At 41.3% G+C, this 17247-nt stretch overlaps 1 protein-coding gene across 2 annotated transcripts in view; it reads left to right on the forward strand.

Annotated features, from left to right (window-relative positions):
* Window positions 1-14995: 14995 nt before the first annotated feature.
* The window catches only part of EGFLAM (EGF like, fibronectin type III and laminin G domains), a 297792-nt gene continuing 295540 nt past the window's right edge, over window positions 14996-17247 (forward strand). Inside the window, exon 1 of one of the 2 annotated variants that reach the window (XM_073621500.1) lies at window positions 14996-15566. In XM_073621500.1, the coding sequence (XP_073477601.1) occupies window positions 15461-15566 (106 nt within the window). In that variant the 5' untranslated portion in view covers window positions 14996-15460. The remainder of the gene's footprint in view (window positions 15567-17247) is intronic. The other variant, XM_073621508.1, reaches the window with a different exon arrangement.

The following is a 17247-nucleotide window of genomic DNA, read 5'->3' on the forward strand; positions in this document are numbered from 1 at the left end:
TTTTACCTCCAAACATGGTGTGTATTATGGCATCCAAGAGTTCAATTTTGGTCTCATCTGACCAGACTATACTCTCCCAGTATTTCACAGGCTTGTCTAAATGTTGTGCACCAAATTTTAAACAAGCTTCAACATGCTTTTTCTTCAGCAATGGAGTTTTGAGCGATGAGCGTGCATACAGACGGTTGAGTGCATTACTTTTTTTTTTTTTTTTTTAAACAATTGTACCTGCTAATTCCAGGTCTTTCTGAAGCTCTCCACAATTGGTCCTTGGCTCTTGGACAACTCTTCTAATAATTCTTTTCACTCCTCTGTCAGAAATCTTGCATGGAGCACCTGGTCGTGTCCGGTTTATGGTGAAATTATATTCTTTGCACTTCCGGATTATGGCACAACATTGCTTACTGGAACATTCAGAAGTTTAAAAATCCTTATGTAACCAATGCCATCAGTATGTTTTGCAACAATAAAGTTTCAACGGTCTTGAGAGAGCTCTTTGCTTTTACCCATCATCAGATGTTTCTTGTGTGACACCTTGGTAATCAGACATCTTTTTACAGGCCATCAGTTGAGGCTGGACAAGCTGATATTAATTTGCACTGACAAGAGGCAGGATTGCTTTCTAATTACTGATATATTTTAGCTGGTTTCTTGGCTTTTTATGCCTTTTTACACATAACCTAATTTCTGAACTTATTTGTTTTGGTTTCTTTGCATGTATGGACTTCATGGGTTGTTACTGACATGTTGTTAAAATTTTATGTAAATAGCACCTTTAGAAATATATTTACCTAGAAAAATGGTGGCATGTTCAATACTTATTTTACCCGCTGTAAATACAGTAGAAATGTTAGAGAAGCACTGTTTATATTATAAGTCTATGTTTATCCCAAGCATGTTTAAGTTCACTTACTGCTATCGAATAAGTTATCGAATGACTACCTCTGCTGGAAGTTTATTCCAAGCATCAACTACCCTTTCAGTAAAATAATACTTTCTAAGATAAGTTTTGAACTTTTCTCCTGCTAGTTTGAGGTCCTGTGTTTTTGATCTTGGCTTCATATTGAAATTCCTGCCCTCCTAAACTTTATTCTCCCCCTTGATGTATATAAAGGTTTCAGTCATGTTCCCCATTCCCTTCTTTCTTCCAGACTGTACATATTTAGTCACTCTCAATATGGTTTATCCACCAAACCTTTCACCTTTTTTGTTGCCTGATCTGGACTCATTCTATCTTATCAATATCTTATGCCGCGTACACACGGTCGGACTTTTCGTCTACAAAAGTCCGACAGCCTGTCCGACAGACTTCCGGCGGACTTTCCGCGGACTTGCAGCAGACTTTCTAACGAACGGACTTGCCTACACACGACCACACAAAAGTCTGACGGATTCGTACGTGATGATGTACACCGGACTAAAATAAGGAAGTTCATAGCCAGTAGCCAATAGCTGCCCTAGCATGGGTTTTTGTCCGTCGGACTAGCACACAGACGAGCGGATTTCGGGTCCGTCGTAGTTACGACGTAAAGATTTGAAGCATGTTTCAAATCTAAAGTCCGTCGGATTTGAGGCTGAAAAAGTCTGCTGAAAGTCCGGAGAAGCCCACACACGAACGGATTACCAGCCAGCTTTAGTCCGTCGGCGTCCGTTGGACTTTTGTAGACGAAAAGTCCGACCGTGTGTACGCGGCATTATTGTATGAGGTTTCCAGAACTGGACAAAGTATTCTAAATGGGGTTCAACTAAAGATATACAGCTGCATCTAATAAACTTAGAATATCATCAAAAAGTTAATTTATTTCAGTAATTCAATTAAAAAAGTGAAACTCCTATATTATAGAGATTCATTATACAAAGAGTGATATATTTCAAACATTTCTTTCTTTTAATTTTGAGGTATTAAAAACCCGAAATTCAGGATCTCCGAAAATTAGAATATTATATAAGACCAATAAAGAAAAAAAGGATTTGTAATACAGAAATGTTGGATTACTGAAAATGATGTCCATGTACCATATAGTATGCACTCATTACTTGGTTGGGGCTCCTTTTGCACAAAAATACTGCATCAATGCGGCGTGGCATAGAGGCGATCAGCCTGTGGCACTGCTGATGTGTTTTGGAAGCCCAGGTTGCTTTGATAGTGGACTTCAGCTCATCTGCATTGTTGGCTCTTGTGTTTCATCCTCCTCTTGACAATACCCCACAGATTCTCTATGTGGTTTAGGTCAGGGGATTTTGTTGGCTAATCAAGCACAGCGATACAATACTCATTAAACTAGGTATTGGTACTTTTGGCAGTGTAGGCAGGTGCCAAGTACTGCTGGAAAATGAAATCAGCATCTTCATAAAGCTGGTCAGCAGAGGGAAGCATGAAGTTCTCTAGAATTTCCTGGTAGAGGGCTGTGCTGACTTTGGACTTGATAAAACACAGTGGAGCAACACCAGCAGATGACATGGCTCCCCAAATCATCATTGACTGTGGAAAATTTTGCATTTCATTTGGAAATCAAAGTTCCGAAGTCTAGAGGAAGAGTGGAGAGGCACAGAATGCAAGTTGCATGTCATCTGCTGGTGTTGGTCCACTGTTTTCTCAAGTCTAAAGTCAGCACTGCCCTCTACTAGGAAATTCTAGAGAACTTCATGCTTCCCTCTGCTGACCAGCTTTGTGGAGATGCTGATTTCATTTTCCAGCAGGACTTGGCACCTGCCCACACTGCTAAAAGTACCAATACTTGGTTTAATGATCATGGTATCACTGTGCTTGATTGGCCAGAAACTCGCCTGACATAAACCCCATAGAGCTATCTGTGGGGTATTGTCAAGAGGAAGATGAGACACCAGACCCAACAATGCAGACGAGTTGAAAGCCACTTTCAAAGCAACCTGGGCTTCCATAACACCTCAGCAGTGCCACAGGCTAATCGCCCCCATGCCATGCTGCATTGATGCAGTAATTCGTGCAAAAGGAGCCCCGACCAAGTATTGAGTGCATACTATACTGTACATGGACATACTTTTCAGTACGCCAACTTTTCTGTATTAAAAATCCTTTTTCTTATTGGTCTTCTGTAATATTCTAATTTTCTGAGATACTGAATTTTGGGTTTTCACTAGCTGTAAGCCATAATCATCAAAATTAAAAGAAGGAAATGCTTGAATTATATCACTCTGTATGTAACACATCTATATAAAATATATGAGTTTCACTTTTTGAATTTAATTACTGAAATAAATTAACTTTTTGTTGATAGTTACATTTTATGAGATGCACCTGTATATAGGGGAATCAGGACCTCCTTCCTCCTGGTGTGATCCCTCTAGTGATGCATCTCAGAATTCTGTTTACTTTTCCTAATTGTCTGGAGGTACTGTTTGCTAATTTTTAATCACCTGATATGAGCACCCGCAAATCTTTTTTTCTGTAGTTTCCATGATCAATGAAACACTTTGACATTAAATTGCTGTAATGTTAAGAAAAACTAGAGATACCGCAGGGTGATGACAAGTTTCTGTATATTTGTTTTTTAAATATAAGGTGGCTGTATGGGCTCTTATATTTTTGTTGGCGCATATGGGGATGAGAAAAGAGTGCTCGCTAGTGCCCCCAGAGTCGGGCTGAGGCTGCTACTTATGGCATTTAAGGCAGCATTCAATCGTAAAATTGACACCTCTCTACACAGAAATTAATTAACTCTTTTTAATTTGTGGCCCAGCTTCTGTAACTCTTTACATTGCACAATATGGGCAAAAGTTCCTCAATACAGTTCATAACTCTCCCCTCTCTTTTGTGCAGCATTTCTGAGCCAGAGCCACGGAGCTTGTACCATACTCTACCAGCCCAGTAACCTGTCACCTCATCCCAGTGACAATGATTTGTATATTACACTTGAATACTAGGAAGCTCAACTTTGTCCCTAGGATGCCCTGTGCTGGGAGTCAGACCCATTATTGGGGTTCCGGTTACTAGGGAAGGAACCTAAGCACACAAGTTCCTTCACTACCAGGGCCATTCGTCATCACCTATGCCAAGTCACCACTGCTTCCCAACCGGCTGGCTGCTTATGTGCTTGGCACTAGCACTGCAGTCATTGGCATATATATATATATATATATATATATATATATATATATATATATATATATATATATATCATTCCTAATACAAGTTCTTCTTGTGCCTATTAGATGTTTTTCTGGTGCCCCTGCTCCATGAGGTAGTCATATCTTATATACTTGAGAAATTCCATTAGAGTCCATTAGTCCATTAAGCAGTGCCATAAATCCATATCCCTGAAACCCTAAGTGGGTTCCCACAAGGGGTGGTTTCAAAAGAAATAGCAATTACATCCCGGCACGGCTTCTCTTCCCCTTCCCATGCATGAAGCAGGACCAAACGCTTGTCCTAGAGGCAGTTATCCTTTTAACTGTTCTCCCCTGCAGAGAGCGGTACTTCCCAAAAGGCCTGGGAAAGCCTGGCCAGGAGAGTTAACCCATGCTTCTCTGGACTTACCAACTCTGTAGGGCAGCATAACTAAACAGTGCAATTAACCCACATTACAATATATAGTATTATCAACACATATTAACTTAGAAATAAAAAACTTAGCATAACATAATAATAATAATACTTTACAAGCACCTGGTTACATGTTTTATTATCTAAAATGGAACTATGTAAAATAAAATATTTTCTTATTTTTGTAATGAATTTGTATTTGATGTCTGCCTGTTGATCTATTAAAAAGCCCCTGCAAAAAGTTCCTGCAATAAAAATAATTTTCAAAAAAAAAAAAACCCTTTCGTTTTTTAATCAAGCTTTGATACAGTAAAGGGCGAGGCTATTAATGTACATAATGGCATTTTCAGGTGTACTTTGAGAAGCATAATAGCAAAATACAACCCTGACCAGGGATGGCGTTACTGTGGTTCCAGTGTGATTGCCAAGAGCCAATTACAATAATTCCTGGTCATGTGATCAGCAACTTAAGCATCTTCCAATATCTATTCCTTTTTGTGAAAATTTAGTTTTATCTGTGAAAAAGAGATACTTGGTTGATTTGTATTACCTGGAAAGTAATAAGCTCTGTTATTTGGTATGTAACAGATTCATTGGTCGTACCAAAACAAATGTGTATCATGTTTTTGGCCAAATTTGCTTCTGCATTGACTAAAATGAAACAAAAAATGAAGACCTTATCTATCAATGTAAAAATAAAAAACACAGTTTCCAGGCACATCTCTAAAACCTAAAATCTACTCTGGTCGTGAAGGTGGAACAGCTGCCAGACATGAAATAGTTAATATCCTAAACCCAGAAAATCAATCCTGATTCAGATTGTTCCTATTGGGTTGTTATTGATCACCAAAAAAGGCAGCAACGTAAATATAGGAGAGTGACAGCTCCAGCTGAGAATGAAGACTGTACTATAGATCATATCATCCCTCGGTGGAGCAATAGAGGTTGTTATCTGATGAGGATCCCTATCTGCTCTGTCTTTCCACCCTCTTCCCAGAGGACTCATTGACTGTGCTTACCATCCATTGCTAAGCCTCATTACAACACCTCATTTTAATTCTATCCCAATTAAGGCCAAAACAAAGCTTCCCTGTGTTCTCTTTTTTTCTGCAGTTCCTTATCAAAGACTAGTCACATCCAAGAGAAAAAGATAAAATACCCTGAAGGCAAGCGAGCTGGTTCCTCTGATATGTGAACTCTATTGTGTGTTTAAGAAGGGAGGAGGCTTGCAGGGATTATCTGCTATTACATTAAATGGAGATTCGTAAGGCATGATTAATAACACTGTAACCCATAGTTTTTGTACAAATAAAGTACATTGATCACTTGTATAAAGTTATTCAAGCAACCTCTTAGAGGTGCCTGTACATACCTCATTGTATCTTCCTTGAGGACAATCTGTGTGTCTGTGTAAAAAAAAAAAAAAAAAGTTCTTAAAGAGGAACATCACCCTTATTTTTGTTCTCCCCAGTAATTGTTCCACTACTGAGATGGAAAAAATATATAGTTACTAGTCCATGGAGTCCAGCGGTGTCCTCTTTCCAGCCCTGTGTTCCTCTTTGTCGCTTCGCTCAGGTGCCACCTTGTCCCAACATCTCCGACATATGAAGACATGCCATGAGTCTTTGCCAGGTCTATTAAGGGAATTGCATCTTATAGACTGGTAGAAACCTGCTGCCTTCTGCACATATGCAGGACGCAGGTTCACGGGATTCCATGCATTCACAGATATGCTGCGTGGCTCTGCCAAATCATATAGATCCTGTGGCATGTATGTGCACATCATCATCCTCGCCGAGGAAGGAAGTTAAATACATAAAATTAATATAATTAGATAAATCAAATATTTATTTATTTTTTAATGCCTAGTTTTGTAAAAAAAGAGTGACAAATCAGAGGAGAAAGAAAGTTGTACTAATGGGTGAAGGTCTGCTTTAATTTGGAGGTAGAAACTGCTCCTCAACCATAACCACAATGTCATGTGCGTCTCTGAAGGTAGGTAGTAGACCGGTCACTTTGATAAGGTTATTTAAGTGACAACCTAGAGGAGCCTGAACAATGCACATACCTCTCTTTATCTTCCATGAGGATGATCTAGGAGATTTGTATAGGAAAAAAATGAATTCCTAGTCTGGAGGTTGGAGCTGCTCCTCAACCACACCCACAATGTTCTGTACACCTCTGAAGTATGAGAGCCAGTAGACCAGTAAATTAAATAAAATAATTCAAGTAACAACCTAGAGGTGCCTGCGTGTACCATGTTTTGTCTTCCCCAAGGACAATCTGGAGGTCTCTGTAGAGAAATATTGGCTTATTAGTATGGAGGTTGGGGATGCTCCTCAACCATACCCACAATCTGATATGCACCTCTGAGGAATGGTAGGTGCTCGCTTAGATAAGGTTACTCATGTAACGCCTAGATCCACCTGCACATACCTCTTTTTATCTTCCACAAGGACGATCTGGAGATCTGTTTAAGAAAATAATGGCTTCTTAGTATGGAGGTTGGGGATGTTACTCAACCATATCCACAATGTGATCTGCAGCTCTGAGGTATGGGATGCAGTATTGTCTGCAGTTTATTTTTTTATTGTTTGAAGTATTACATAGATACATAGTTAGTCAGGTTGAAAAAAGACATAAGTCCATCTAGTTCAACCATAGAAATAAATAGATAAAAAATAATATCAAACAATCCCATATATCCAATCCTATACCCACAGTTGATCCAGAGGAAGGCGAAAAACCCCAGCAAAGCATGATCCAATTTGCTACAGCAGGGGAAAAAATTCCTTTCTGACCCCCGAGAGTCAATCGGATTTTCCCTGGATCAACTTTACCCATAAATGTTAGTACAGTATATTGTGTGCATTTAGGAAATAATCCAGGTTTTTCCTAAAGCAATCTACTGAGCCTGCCAGAACCACCGCTGGAGGGAGTCTATTCCACATTTTCACAACTCTAATGCCCCGTACACACGGTCGGACTTTGTTCGGACATTCCGACAACAAAATCCTAGGATTTGTTCCGACGGATGTTGGCTCAAACTTGTCTTGCATACACACGGTCGCACAAAGTTGTCGGAAAATCAGATCGTTCTGAACGCGGTGACGTAAAACACGTACGTCGGGACTATAAACAGGGCAGTGGCCAATAGCTTTCATCTCTTTATTTATTCTGAGCATGCGTGGCACTTTGTCCGTCGGATTTGTGTACACACGATCGGAATTTCCGACAACGGATTTTGTTGTCGGAAAATTTTATCTCCTGCTCTCCAACTTTGTGTGTCGGAAAATCCGATGGAAAATGTCCGATGGAGCCCACACACGGTCGGAATTTCCGACAACACGCTCCGATCGGACATTTTCCATCGGAAAATCCGACCGTGTGTACGGGGCATTACTGTGAAGAAACCTTTATGTATTTGGAGATTAAATCTTTTCCTAGCATAAAGAGTGCCCCCTTGGCTTCTCTGTTGACCGTAAAGTGAATAACTCAACACCAAATTCACTATATGGACCCCTTATATATTTGTACATGTTGATCATATCCCCCCTTAATCTCCTCTTCTCAAGAGAGAATACATTCAGTTCCTCTAATCTTTCCTCATAGCTGAGCTCCTCCATGCCTCTTATCAGTTTGGTTGCTCTTCTCTGCACTTTCTCCAGTTCCCCGATATCCTTTTTAAGAACTGGTGCCCAAAACTGAACTGCATATTCCAAATGAGGTCTTACTAATGATTTGTACAGGGGCAAAATTATACCTCTCTCTCTCTCTCTGGGGTCCATACCTCTCTTAACTGATTCCCCCAGTTGTACTCCCCCTAGTATGTATGATGCATGCACATTCTTAGCCCCCAAGTGCATAACTTTACATTTATCAACATTAAACCTCATCTGCCACATAGTTGCCCAAATAGACAGTGCATTGAGGTCGGCTTGTAAATTGGAGACATCCTGTAAGGACATTATTCCACTGCATAGTTTGGTGTCATCTGCAAAGACTGAAATTTTACTTTTAATCCCAGACCCAATATCATTTATAAACAAGAAAAGCCTAGTGCTCAAGGCACAGCATGACCTCTCAGGATTGTAAGGACAGACCAGGGAAGTATTTAATAAATAACAATGAAAACATTAAAATCAATGTCGGTACACAATAGTATATATAGCAATGACTGCCCTTTTAGTTAGTAGGCTGATACATGTAGCTGTTGGGGATGACGCCTAACATGTTTCAGACTAAATGTCCTTCTTCATAGGCTTTGTGTCATCTAAAGCAAACATGTTCTATAATGTAAGCATATTTGAGTATTAAAGCGGGGTTCCACCCAAATTTTGAACAATATCTGTATGTATTCTCTTCCTTGCCTAGATGCTGACATGCCGTTTAAAAAAATTTAAATCACCGTAATTACCTTTTATTTTTCTATTCTTCTTTGCACTTCCTGGTTCTCCTCCCGTGGGAGTAGGCGTGTTTCTAGCCTCTCCCAGACTCCTGGGAGCTAGTCTCAGGCTTCCCAGGATGCCACTGAGCATGTGCGGGAACGAGCGGTGTATGCTGGGAGCACAGCATTCACCACACCCAGGAAATAAATGCTTGTGGGCTTCAAATGCCCACAATGAAGATGGAAACTGCCTGCAGTGAATAATATAAGTTATTCTTTCCGACGAAATCTGACACAGGCGGACATATTACACACAATATGTGAGTATGTAATGCTAAGAAGAAAAGTTTGTGAATGAACTCAAAAAAAAACAAAAGATAGATAGATGGACCCCCACTTTAATACAATAGTATAATCACATTGAAGATCGTTTAAAACATAGATTGAATGACCATCTGTGAAACTATGGCAAAGGGAAGGACCATATACATACATGCCTGAGGTGTTCGCTGCTGACCAAAAGGGGGGACGGCAGTGTGGAAAAAGCCTGCACAGGGGCTGAAATGTGAGGCAACACTAAGGATGTGTGGCTGAGATGGTGAGCCAAGTGTAGAGGAAGCCAATGGCTGCTGATAGGAGTGTCTACTCCCTTCATATATATTTGACCCATATAGTGATATGGGTCCAAATTTGAGTCAGAGATTAATAATGAATGCAAGAATGCAAGGTAATAAAAACATACATTATTAATCTCTGATTCAAAATTTTGACCCATATCACTAATTTTGACCCATATCACTATACTCATCACTATTGTCTGTCTCTGTACTTTTTACCAGACAGGACGTCATAAGCCCAATTTTGCACTCATTGGTCAACCATATGCTGAAGGGAGTAGACACTCCTATCAGTGGGAGTTCTTGCAATTAATCTGGGTCTGTCCAGCCATTGTCTTCCTCTACACTTGGCTCACCATCTCAGCCACACATCCTTAGTGTTGCTTCACATTTCAGCACCTGTGCAGGCTTTTTCCGCCCCCCCTTTTGGTCAGCAGCAAACACCTCAGGCATGTATGTACATGGTCCTTCCCTTTGCCATAGTTTCACAGATGGTCATTCAATCTATGTTTTAAACGATCTTCAATGTGATTATACTATTGTATTAATACTCAAATATGCTTACATTATAGAACATGTTTGCTTTAGATGACACAAAGCCTATGAAGAAGGACATTTCGTCTGAAACATGTCAGGTGTCATCCCCAACAGCTACATGTATCAGCCTACTAACTAAAAGGGCAGTCACTGCTATATATACTATTGTGTATCAACGTTGATTTTAATGTTTTCATTGTTATTTTTTCAATAAAATTACTTTTTAAATACTTCTCTGGTCTGTCCTTACAATCCTGAGGGGTCATGCTGTACCTTGAGCACTAGGCTTTTCTTGTTCATTTTAATGGATTGAGTAAAAATACATTAATGTATTAAAACATGAGCTCTGGACATGAAGCTAAAACATGTACATGATAACACAGCCGTGAGTGCACATAGAAAAACATAACATGATATAGAAAAAATGGTCATACTATGCTCCCCAAATCCCGACGCGTTTCGACCTTATGAGTAGAGGTCTTCTTCTTGGGGAATACAGAGGGAGGGACTCTAAAAAGGAATGCATTCTAACAGTGAGATTGTTTGAAAAAAAAAATACTATCAAAGACATTATATATTAATACTTATACAGTCATTTTAGTTAAGATATATTTACCACTAACGGCTGAGGAAGAAAAGCCTCCTGATTGCTGTGCCCAGAAGCTGCCAAAGGATCCGACTGGTACGGCGTGCACTCATGCCCCACTGCACGGAATGGAACGGCTGCACGTCAAAAGAACCACCCCAAAAGGCCCACAAGAGGCCGCATTGATACCCAGCAGCAAAGGAGGCGGAGGGAGGGCCCGGGGTAGAGGGCCCATAGGGAGGGAGCAGGTACGCTGGGAGGGAAAAAGAGGGCCACAGTGGGACAAACCCTGACATTGAACCGCTGTTGGAATATAAAATAATAATAGATTAAGAGGTTGCTAATGAACGGGACAAATATGGGATCAAGTGAGAAAGGTGAGAAATGTATTTATAATTAAAAAAAGTGAAAAAAGAGTGTAAGAAAGGGGAGGATGTATGAGAAGTGAACAAGGAAAAAGTGAAAAGTGAGAATATGAGAAATGAAGATGCAAAGAAAATGACAAGAAGAAGTTAACACAGGCACGTGAAAAAAATATTAATAGGACCCAAAAAAAACACAAAATGGGGAGAAGTGAAGAGAAGTGAACAAACCAAAGTGCGCAGTGTAATGGAAAATTGCCTGTGTATAACCTTAGACCATTCAAAGTAAGAATTATTAACCACTACTCTCTGAATTCTGTCTTTTAGCCAGTTTTCTATCCATTTACAAACTGGTATTTCCAAGCCTGTAGTCTTTACCTTACACATGAGCCGTGTGTGGGGAACTGTGTCAAACACTTTTGCAGGTTGTTTGGATAAAATTAAGCGGGCCATAGATGGTTTGAAATTCGGCAAGTTCAGCAGGGACCAGACTAATTTCAATCCATTTATGGCTGTTCCCGATTGACTACTGTCAACCGGGAATGTTGGGATTTTTTTCATAATCAGCAGGCTGCAGCCAATCAGCTGCATTGCTTATCAATGTATTCTGACAGCCGAGGAGTCCCCACTGTCAGAATACAATGACACTAGGAGGATTCTTCCATACACCCACCTTGCTTGAGTGGATGGGGAATCCATTTGCTTTTTTTTTCGATCAACCTAATGGCTGATCAAAAAAAAATTAAAATGACCAGCCTTATTCAAGTAACAATCTAGAGGTGCCTGCACATACGTCATTATATCTTCCACAAGCAAAATCTGGGGGTCTCTGTAGGAAAATTTTGACTTCTTAGTTTGGGTTTTGGAGCTGCTCCTCAACCATGCCCACAATATATTCACCTCTGAGGTATGGGAGGTAGTAGACCAGTGCTTGACTGTACTGACCCCAGCACTTTTTGAAATATGCATTAATGACCCCTGCATTTTCTGCAAATGCACATTCTCGGCCCGGACCAGTGTTGCCAACCGTCAGTATTTTTACTGGCAGCCAGTAAAAAACAGGCAAATTTCTCCTGCTAGTAAATGCCAGTAAAGGAAAAAGTTGCCAGCAAAAAATATGGCTGTGATGTTCAGCTCGGTCCAAAGCTGGCCAAGACCATCCGAGTGCCTGCTACAGTGTGTTCGGGCAGCTCTGGTGGAGGCGGTGACCAAGCATGTCGTGTGATGTCATGGTGCAAGGGAGCCAAGCAAAGTGGCCAGAGCCTCGTGTGTGGGTCTGCAGGAAAGGAGCAGGGCGGACCATGTGTGGGACTGTCAGTGCTGTTTAGACTGGAGTGTCACTGAAGAGACCAGCTGGCTTGGAGAGAGAGACTGTGACTGTGACTCAGGAGGGGGACATGTTGTGCCGGTGAGAAGTCAGCATCATCTGAGCTGCTGCACACTTCTGTCATTGTCACTGTGAGAGTCAACTTCATATGTGTGTGTGTGCCTTCCTATTCTAATTTCTTGCCCTCCTGAGTCCTGTCCCTGAGCTACTTACTTACTATATTGAAAATAAAATAAGAAATATTTTTTTTGCCCTAATATCTACCTTAAATCACATTGCTAATTGCATATTGTAGTTGTTTGTAGCCTAAATACTAAAACTTGCACTTGAAACTGTAATTTTGTAACTTTTGGAAATGCCAGTAAAAACTTGGCTGTGCCAGGAAATTTTGGGTGTCGTGTTAGTAAATTTCAATCTGATAGGTTGGCAACACTGGGCTGGACCCCTGCACTCTCTGCATTGTGAACTTCTGATCCCTGCACTCTGTGTTATGCACACCTGACCCTTGCATTCTTTGAATTTCACACTCCTAAATCCTGCACTCTATGCATCACATACACCTGAGCCCAGCACTCTCTGTGATAGGCACTTCTGACTCCCTTACTTCCTGCATTTCACACTTCTGACCCCTGCTCTCGCTGTCTTACACACTTCTGACCTGACCCTGCTTTCTCTGTGTTATGCACTCCTGATCTCTGCACTCTCAGGCCCTGAGCTTGGCGTTTTCAGGCAGAAAATCGCGTGATTTTACAGCGATTTTGCTGCCTTTTTTACTGCGATTTTGCAGCGTTTTTTACTGCGATTTGCCACAATTTTGTGCAAGGCAAAAGGTCACATATGTAAAAAGCAGAAAAACGCCCAAATCTGCCCAATTCACGCGACAAAAAAGGGTCCAGAACTTGTTTGAGCTTCAGGCGTAGGGCTTCAGGCGTTTTGGAGTGGAGATGTGAACCATCTCCATAGAGAATAATTGATTTTTTCCCCTCCAGCGTTTTGTAGCTTCAGGCTTCAAGCTACAAAATGCTCAGGTGTGAATGGAGCCTCAGTGATACACACTTCTGGCCCCTGCACTCTCTGCATTACACACTCCTGAGTCCAGCACTATAGACACTATGAACTGACCACTGCACTCTGTGCATTGGGCTCAGTATGATATACTCTTGACTGCTGCCATCTGTAGACTTAGATTTTATTTTACCATGCCGATTTAAACCTATCCTACTGTAGGGGTAAAGTTTTAAAAATTGATCTGCCCCGGGTGCCAGAAATGCTAAGTACACCGTTACCCAGATGTCCACATCCCAGAAAACAAAGGGGTGAGTAACTGGGTATATAGTGGGCAACCCTAACAGGTACCATGTACCAGCATGTTACCTGAGCTAGATTTAATGTTTACCCAAATCTAAGACCAGTCCTGATCAGTAAGATCTGAACCAATGTCAGCAATGCATTGCTGTGTGTACTCGCAGACATAAGGTGTGAATAATGAATTGCTTGCATTGGATTCCCGTTATCTTCGGGCATGTCTTTATCCTCAATAGGCATAAATATGCATAGTCAGCTGAACCAAGCATGCATGGTTATTGCAAGATGTCCTGCAAGAAAGACCTATTGGCAGTTGAATTACACCTTGTCACCTGTAAAAGAAAGAAATTCAATCAATTGATGGTGTAATTGGCTGACTAATGTGACATAGATAATAGAATAATGAATTCACTGTCTGATGTTTGGTAAACTATAGATTACATATACAGTGCATAGATAGAATAAAGATAACACCTAGATAGCCAGATAGATCAAAAAGAGACTGGCAAAAAATAGCTAAAAGGACAGATGATTGATACCTTTGGAAGAAAGAAAGAAAGAAAGAAAGAAAGAAAGAAAGAAAGAAAGAAAGAAAGAAAGAAAGAAAGAAAGAAAGAAAGAAAGAAAGAAAGAAAGAAAGAAAGAAAGTTAAATTTAGACTATATGGAATTAATTGTATTTTGATTTTGGGATACATTATATTAATTCATTGGCTGACTGATGTTAGGTAGATGAAAAATTACATAAATAAATGGTTATGTTAACTAATTGAATGATATTAGATGTTTTAAAGGCGTTGGTTGATAACATAGGTAATTAGACAAATGTATTGAGATAGATAGATAGATAGATAGATAGATAGATAGATAGATAGATAGATAGATAGATAGATAAATAGATAGATTAGATAGATAGAATAACTGACTAATTAATATCCAGTGGAGGATAGATAGATACATAGATAGATCGATCATTGATTGATTAATATAAGGTGTAGGATGGAGAGATGGTTATTTAGAGAGGTGATTGTCTGTTAGATAATCAATTCATTAAGGGGCTTACTGATAAATAGATTACATATAGACAGATAGATATAGACAGACACACAGACAATCCCAGAGCTCTGGCACCGATATTGGAGTGTAAGCTCTTGTGGCCAGCCTGATTTCTTCAGCAGCATATAGATCAGGGGAAATAATGAGTTGTAAGTTGCAGCTCTGGCATGACATCCCTCCCCAGTCCTCTATAGTGGAAAGCCATAGAAGTTGCAGGGATCGGGCTGACACGCGATGTGTAGGGATCGTCCATGGATGGGAGAGGTGACACCCCCCCTCTGGCTCTTGTCTGTCTCTCGTGCCTCCTAATCCCTATGTGTTCCTTATTAGTCTGAGTGGCTGGAGCGATGTCCATCTGGGAGATTCCTAATTCCCAGTGATCTTCTTATCTCCAACTGTCCTTTCTTCTGCTCAGGGAAGGAAGGTTCATCACTCACCAGTAGCAGTTGCGGAGATGCTGGGAGGGGGTCAGCTGGAGAATTTGGGATGTGGGAGGAAATGGGTGTTCTATGGAGAGACACACGTTGGAAATTCCAGTTTGTAGGATGTGATGGGACTGGGAGCCCCTCCTAGGCTGCCGACCCCCCTCCCACACGTGTTCCATCTACTGGGTCCCTGACCATCCTCTCCACCACTGCTGTCTGGATCCTGTGCGGGTCACAAACTGGGGATCCTCTGGATTCTGTTCACGCTTCTTCTTTCTACCAAATCCGATTTTTCTTTTTTCACCCCCCTCCCCCCCCCTTTAAATCTGTTCTCCAGATGGATCTGCTAAGAAAGCCCACCTGGATGTGTATACTGCTGCTGGCTCTTTGCTTTGGATTTACTTTCTGCACCAAAAAGGCTGCTGCTACCCCCAGGAGACCAGGTAACCATTGCTACTTCTCCACTTCCATGCCATGATCTGGGTGCCAACTGCCTCTTTATTAACTCTTTGCTGGGCTGCTGAACTGTAGAGTATGGGAGAAGTTGCAGGGAGCTGTGCTCTCAGCTCACAGATCTGGGCTTAATTAACGGATCCTGGGCTAGCTTTGAATTTTAAACACACAAAACAAAGAAATATTCCTGGTGCCATTATGAAAAGTCTTTGTCTGGAAATGTGCCCTGCTAGCATCTCATTTCTAGTTCCATGCAACCAGGTTTCCTGTTTGATCAAAGATTGTTACTTTGTTGCATCCTGTTCTTAATAGCTTTATATTATGGAGTGGAGATTATATGCAATCATCTTGTTTTATTAAAGTGTATTATGTAAACCCTGAGGGCTCCTTCAGATTGGCAGCCAGGGGGGGCAAAAAAAAAAAAAAAAAGGTTTTGTCACCCCCCCTCCCATCGCCCACCTAAAGGAGGGTATGCAGCCGCTCATGGCTGTACAGGGGGTGCAAAGCAAAGCAAACTAAATGGCAAGTCACATTTGGTGTGCGGTACAAGCGGTGCGGTGGATCAGCATTTTCAGGGTTAAAAAAAGGTGCCAAGGAGGTGACATATCACCTCCTCGCCGTCTGTCAGATGCCTCTGAAAAGTGATCTGCCCCAAATCACTTTTCAGAGGGACAGCAAGGGCGGCCACACGTCTGAATGAGCCCTTAAAATTAACTTGTCTTATTTGTACCCTTTTGATATATTAACGGTAACATTACTAGCTTTTTGTTATATCTGTATGATTTCCTGCCAGAAATCTTGGGAACTGATAACTTGCTGTTTGTTTTTGCTGAGTGTTAACAGTTAGCATTGTTTTCAGCTATCTCTGGGATTAAAGCAGGAGTCTCCAAACTTTCAAAACAAAGGGCCAGTTCACTGTCCTTTGAACTTTAGGGGGGGCAGACTGGCCAGTGGGAGTAGAAAATGCCCTGGCATCAGTGGGAGCAAACAATGCCAAAGGGTTGGTGGTCAGTGGGAGTAAAAAAAATTACATCATTGATGTCAGTGGGAAGAATAGTGCCCCATCATTGGTGTCAGGGGTGGAATAGTGCCCCATCATTGATGTCAGGGGAGGAATAGTGCAGTATCATTGGTGTCAGGGGAGGAATAGTGCCCCCTTCATTGGTGTCAGTGGGAGGAATAGTGCCCCCATCATTGGTGTCAGGGGAGGAATAGTGCCCCATCATTGGTGTCAGTGGGAGGAATAGTGCCCCATCATTGATGTCAGGGGACGAATAGTGCTCCATCATTGGTATCAGTGGGAGGAATGGTGCCCCATCATTGGTGTCAGTGGGAGGAATAGTGCCCCATCATTGGTGTCAGTGGGAGGAATAGTGCTCCATCATTGGTGTCAGTGGGAGGAATAGTGCCCCATCATTGATGTCAGGGAAGGAATAGTGCTCCATCATTGGTATCAGTGGGAGGAATAGTGCCCCATCATTGGTGTCAGTGGGAGGAATAGTGCTCCATCATTGGTGTCAGTGGGAGGAATAGTGCTCCATCATTGGTGTCAGTGGGAGGAATAGTGCCTCATCATTGGTATCAGTGGGAGGAATAGTGCCCCATCATTGGTGTCAGTGGGAGGAATAGTGCTCCATCATTGGTGTCAGTGGGAGGAATAGTGCCTCATCA

The sequence above is a fragment of the Aquarana catesbeiana genome, linkage group LG01, assembly GCF_042186555.1.
Source record: "Aquarana catesbeiana isolate 2022-GZ linkage group LG01, ASM4218655v1, whole genome shotgun sequence".
In the NCBI taxonomy this organism is placed as follows: Eukaryota; Metazoa; Chordata; class Amphibia; order Anura; family Ranidae; genus Aquarana; species Aquarana catesbeiana.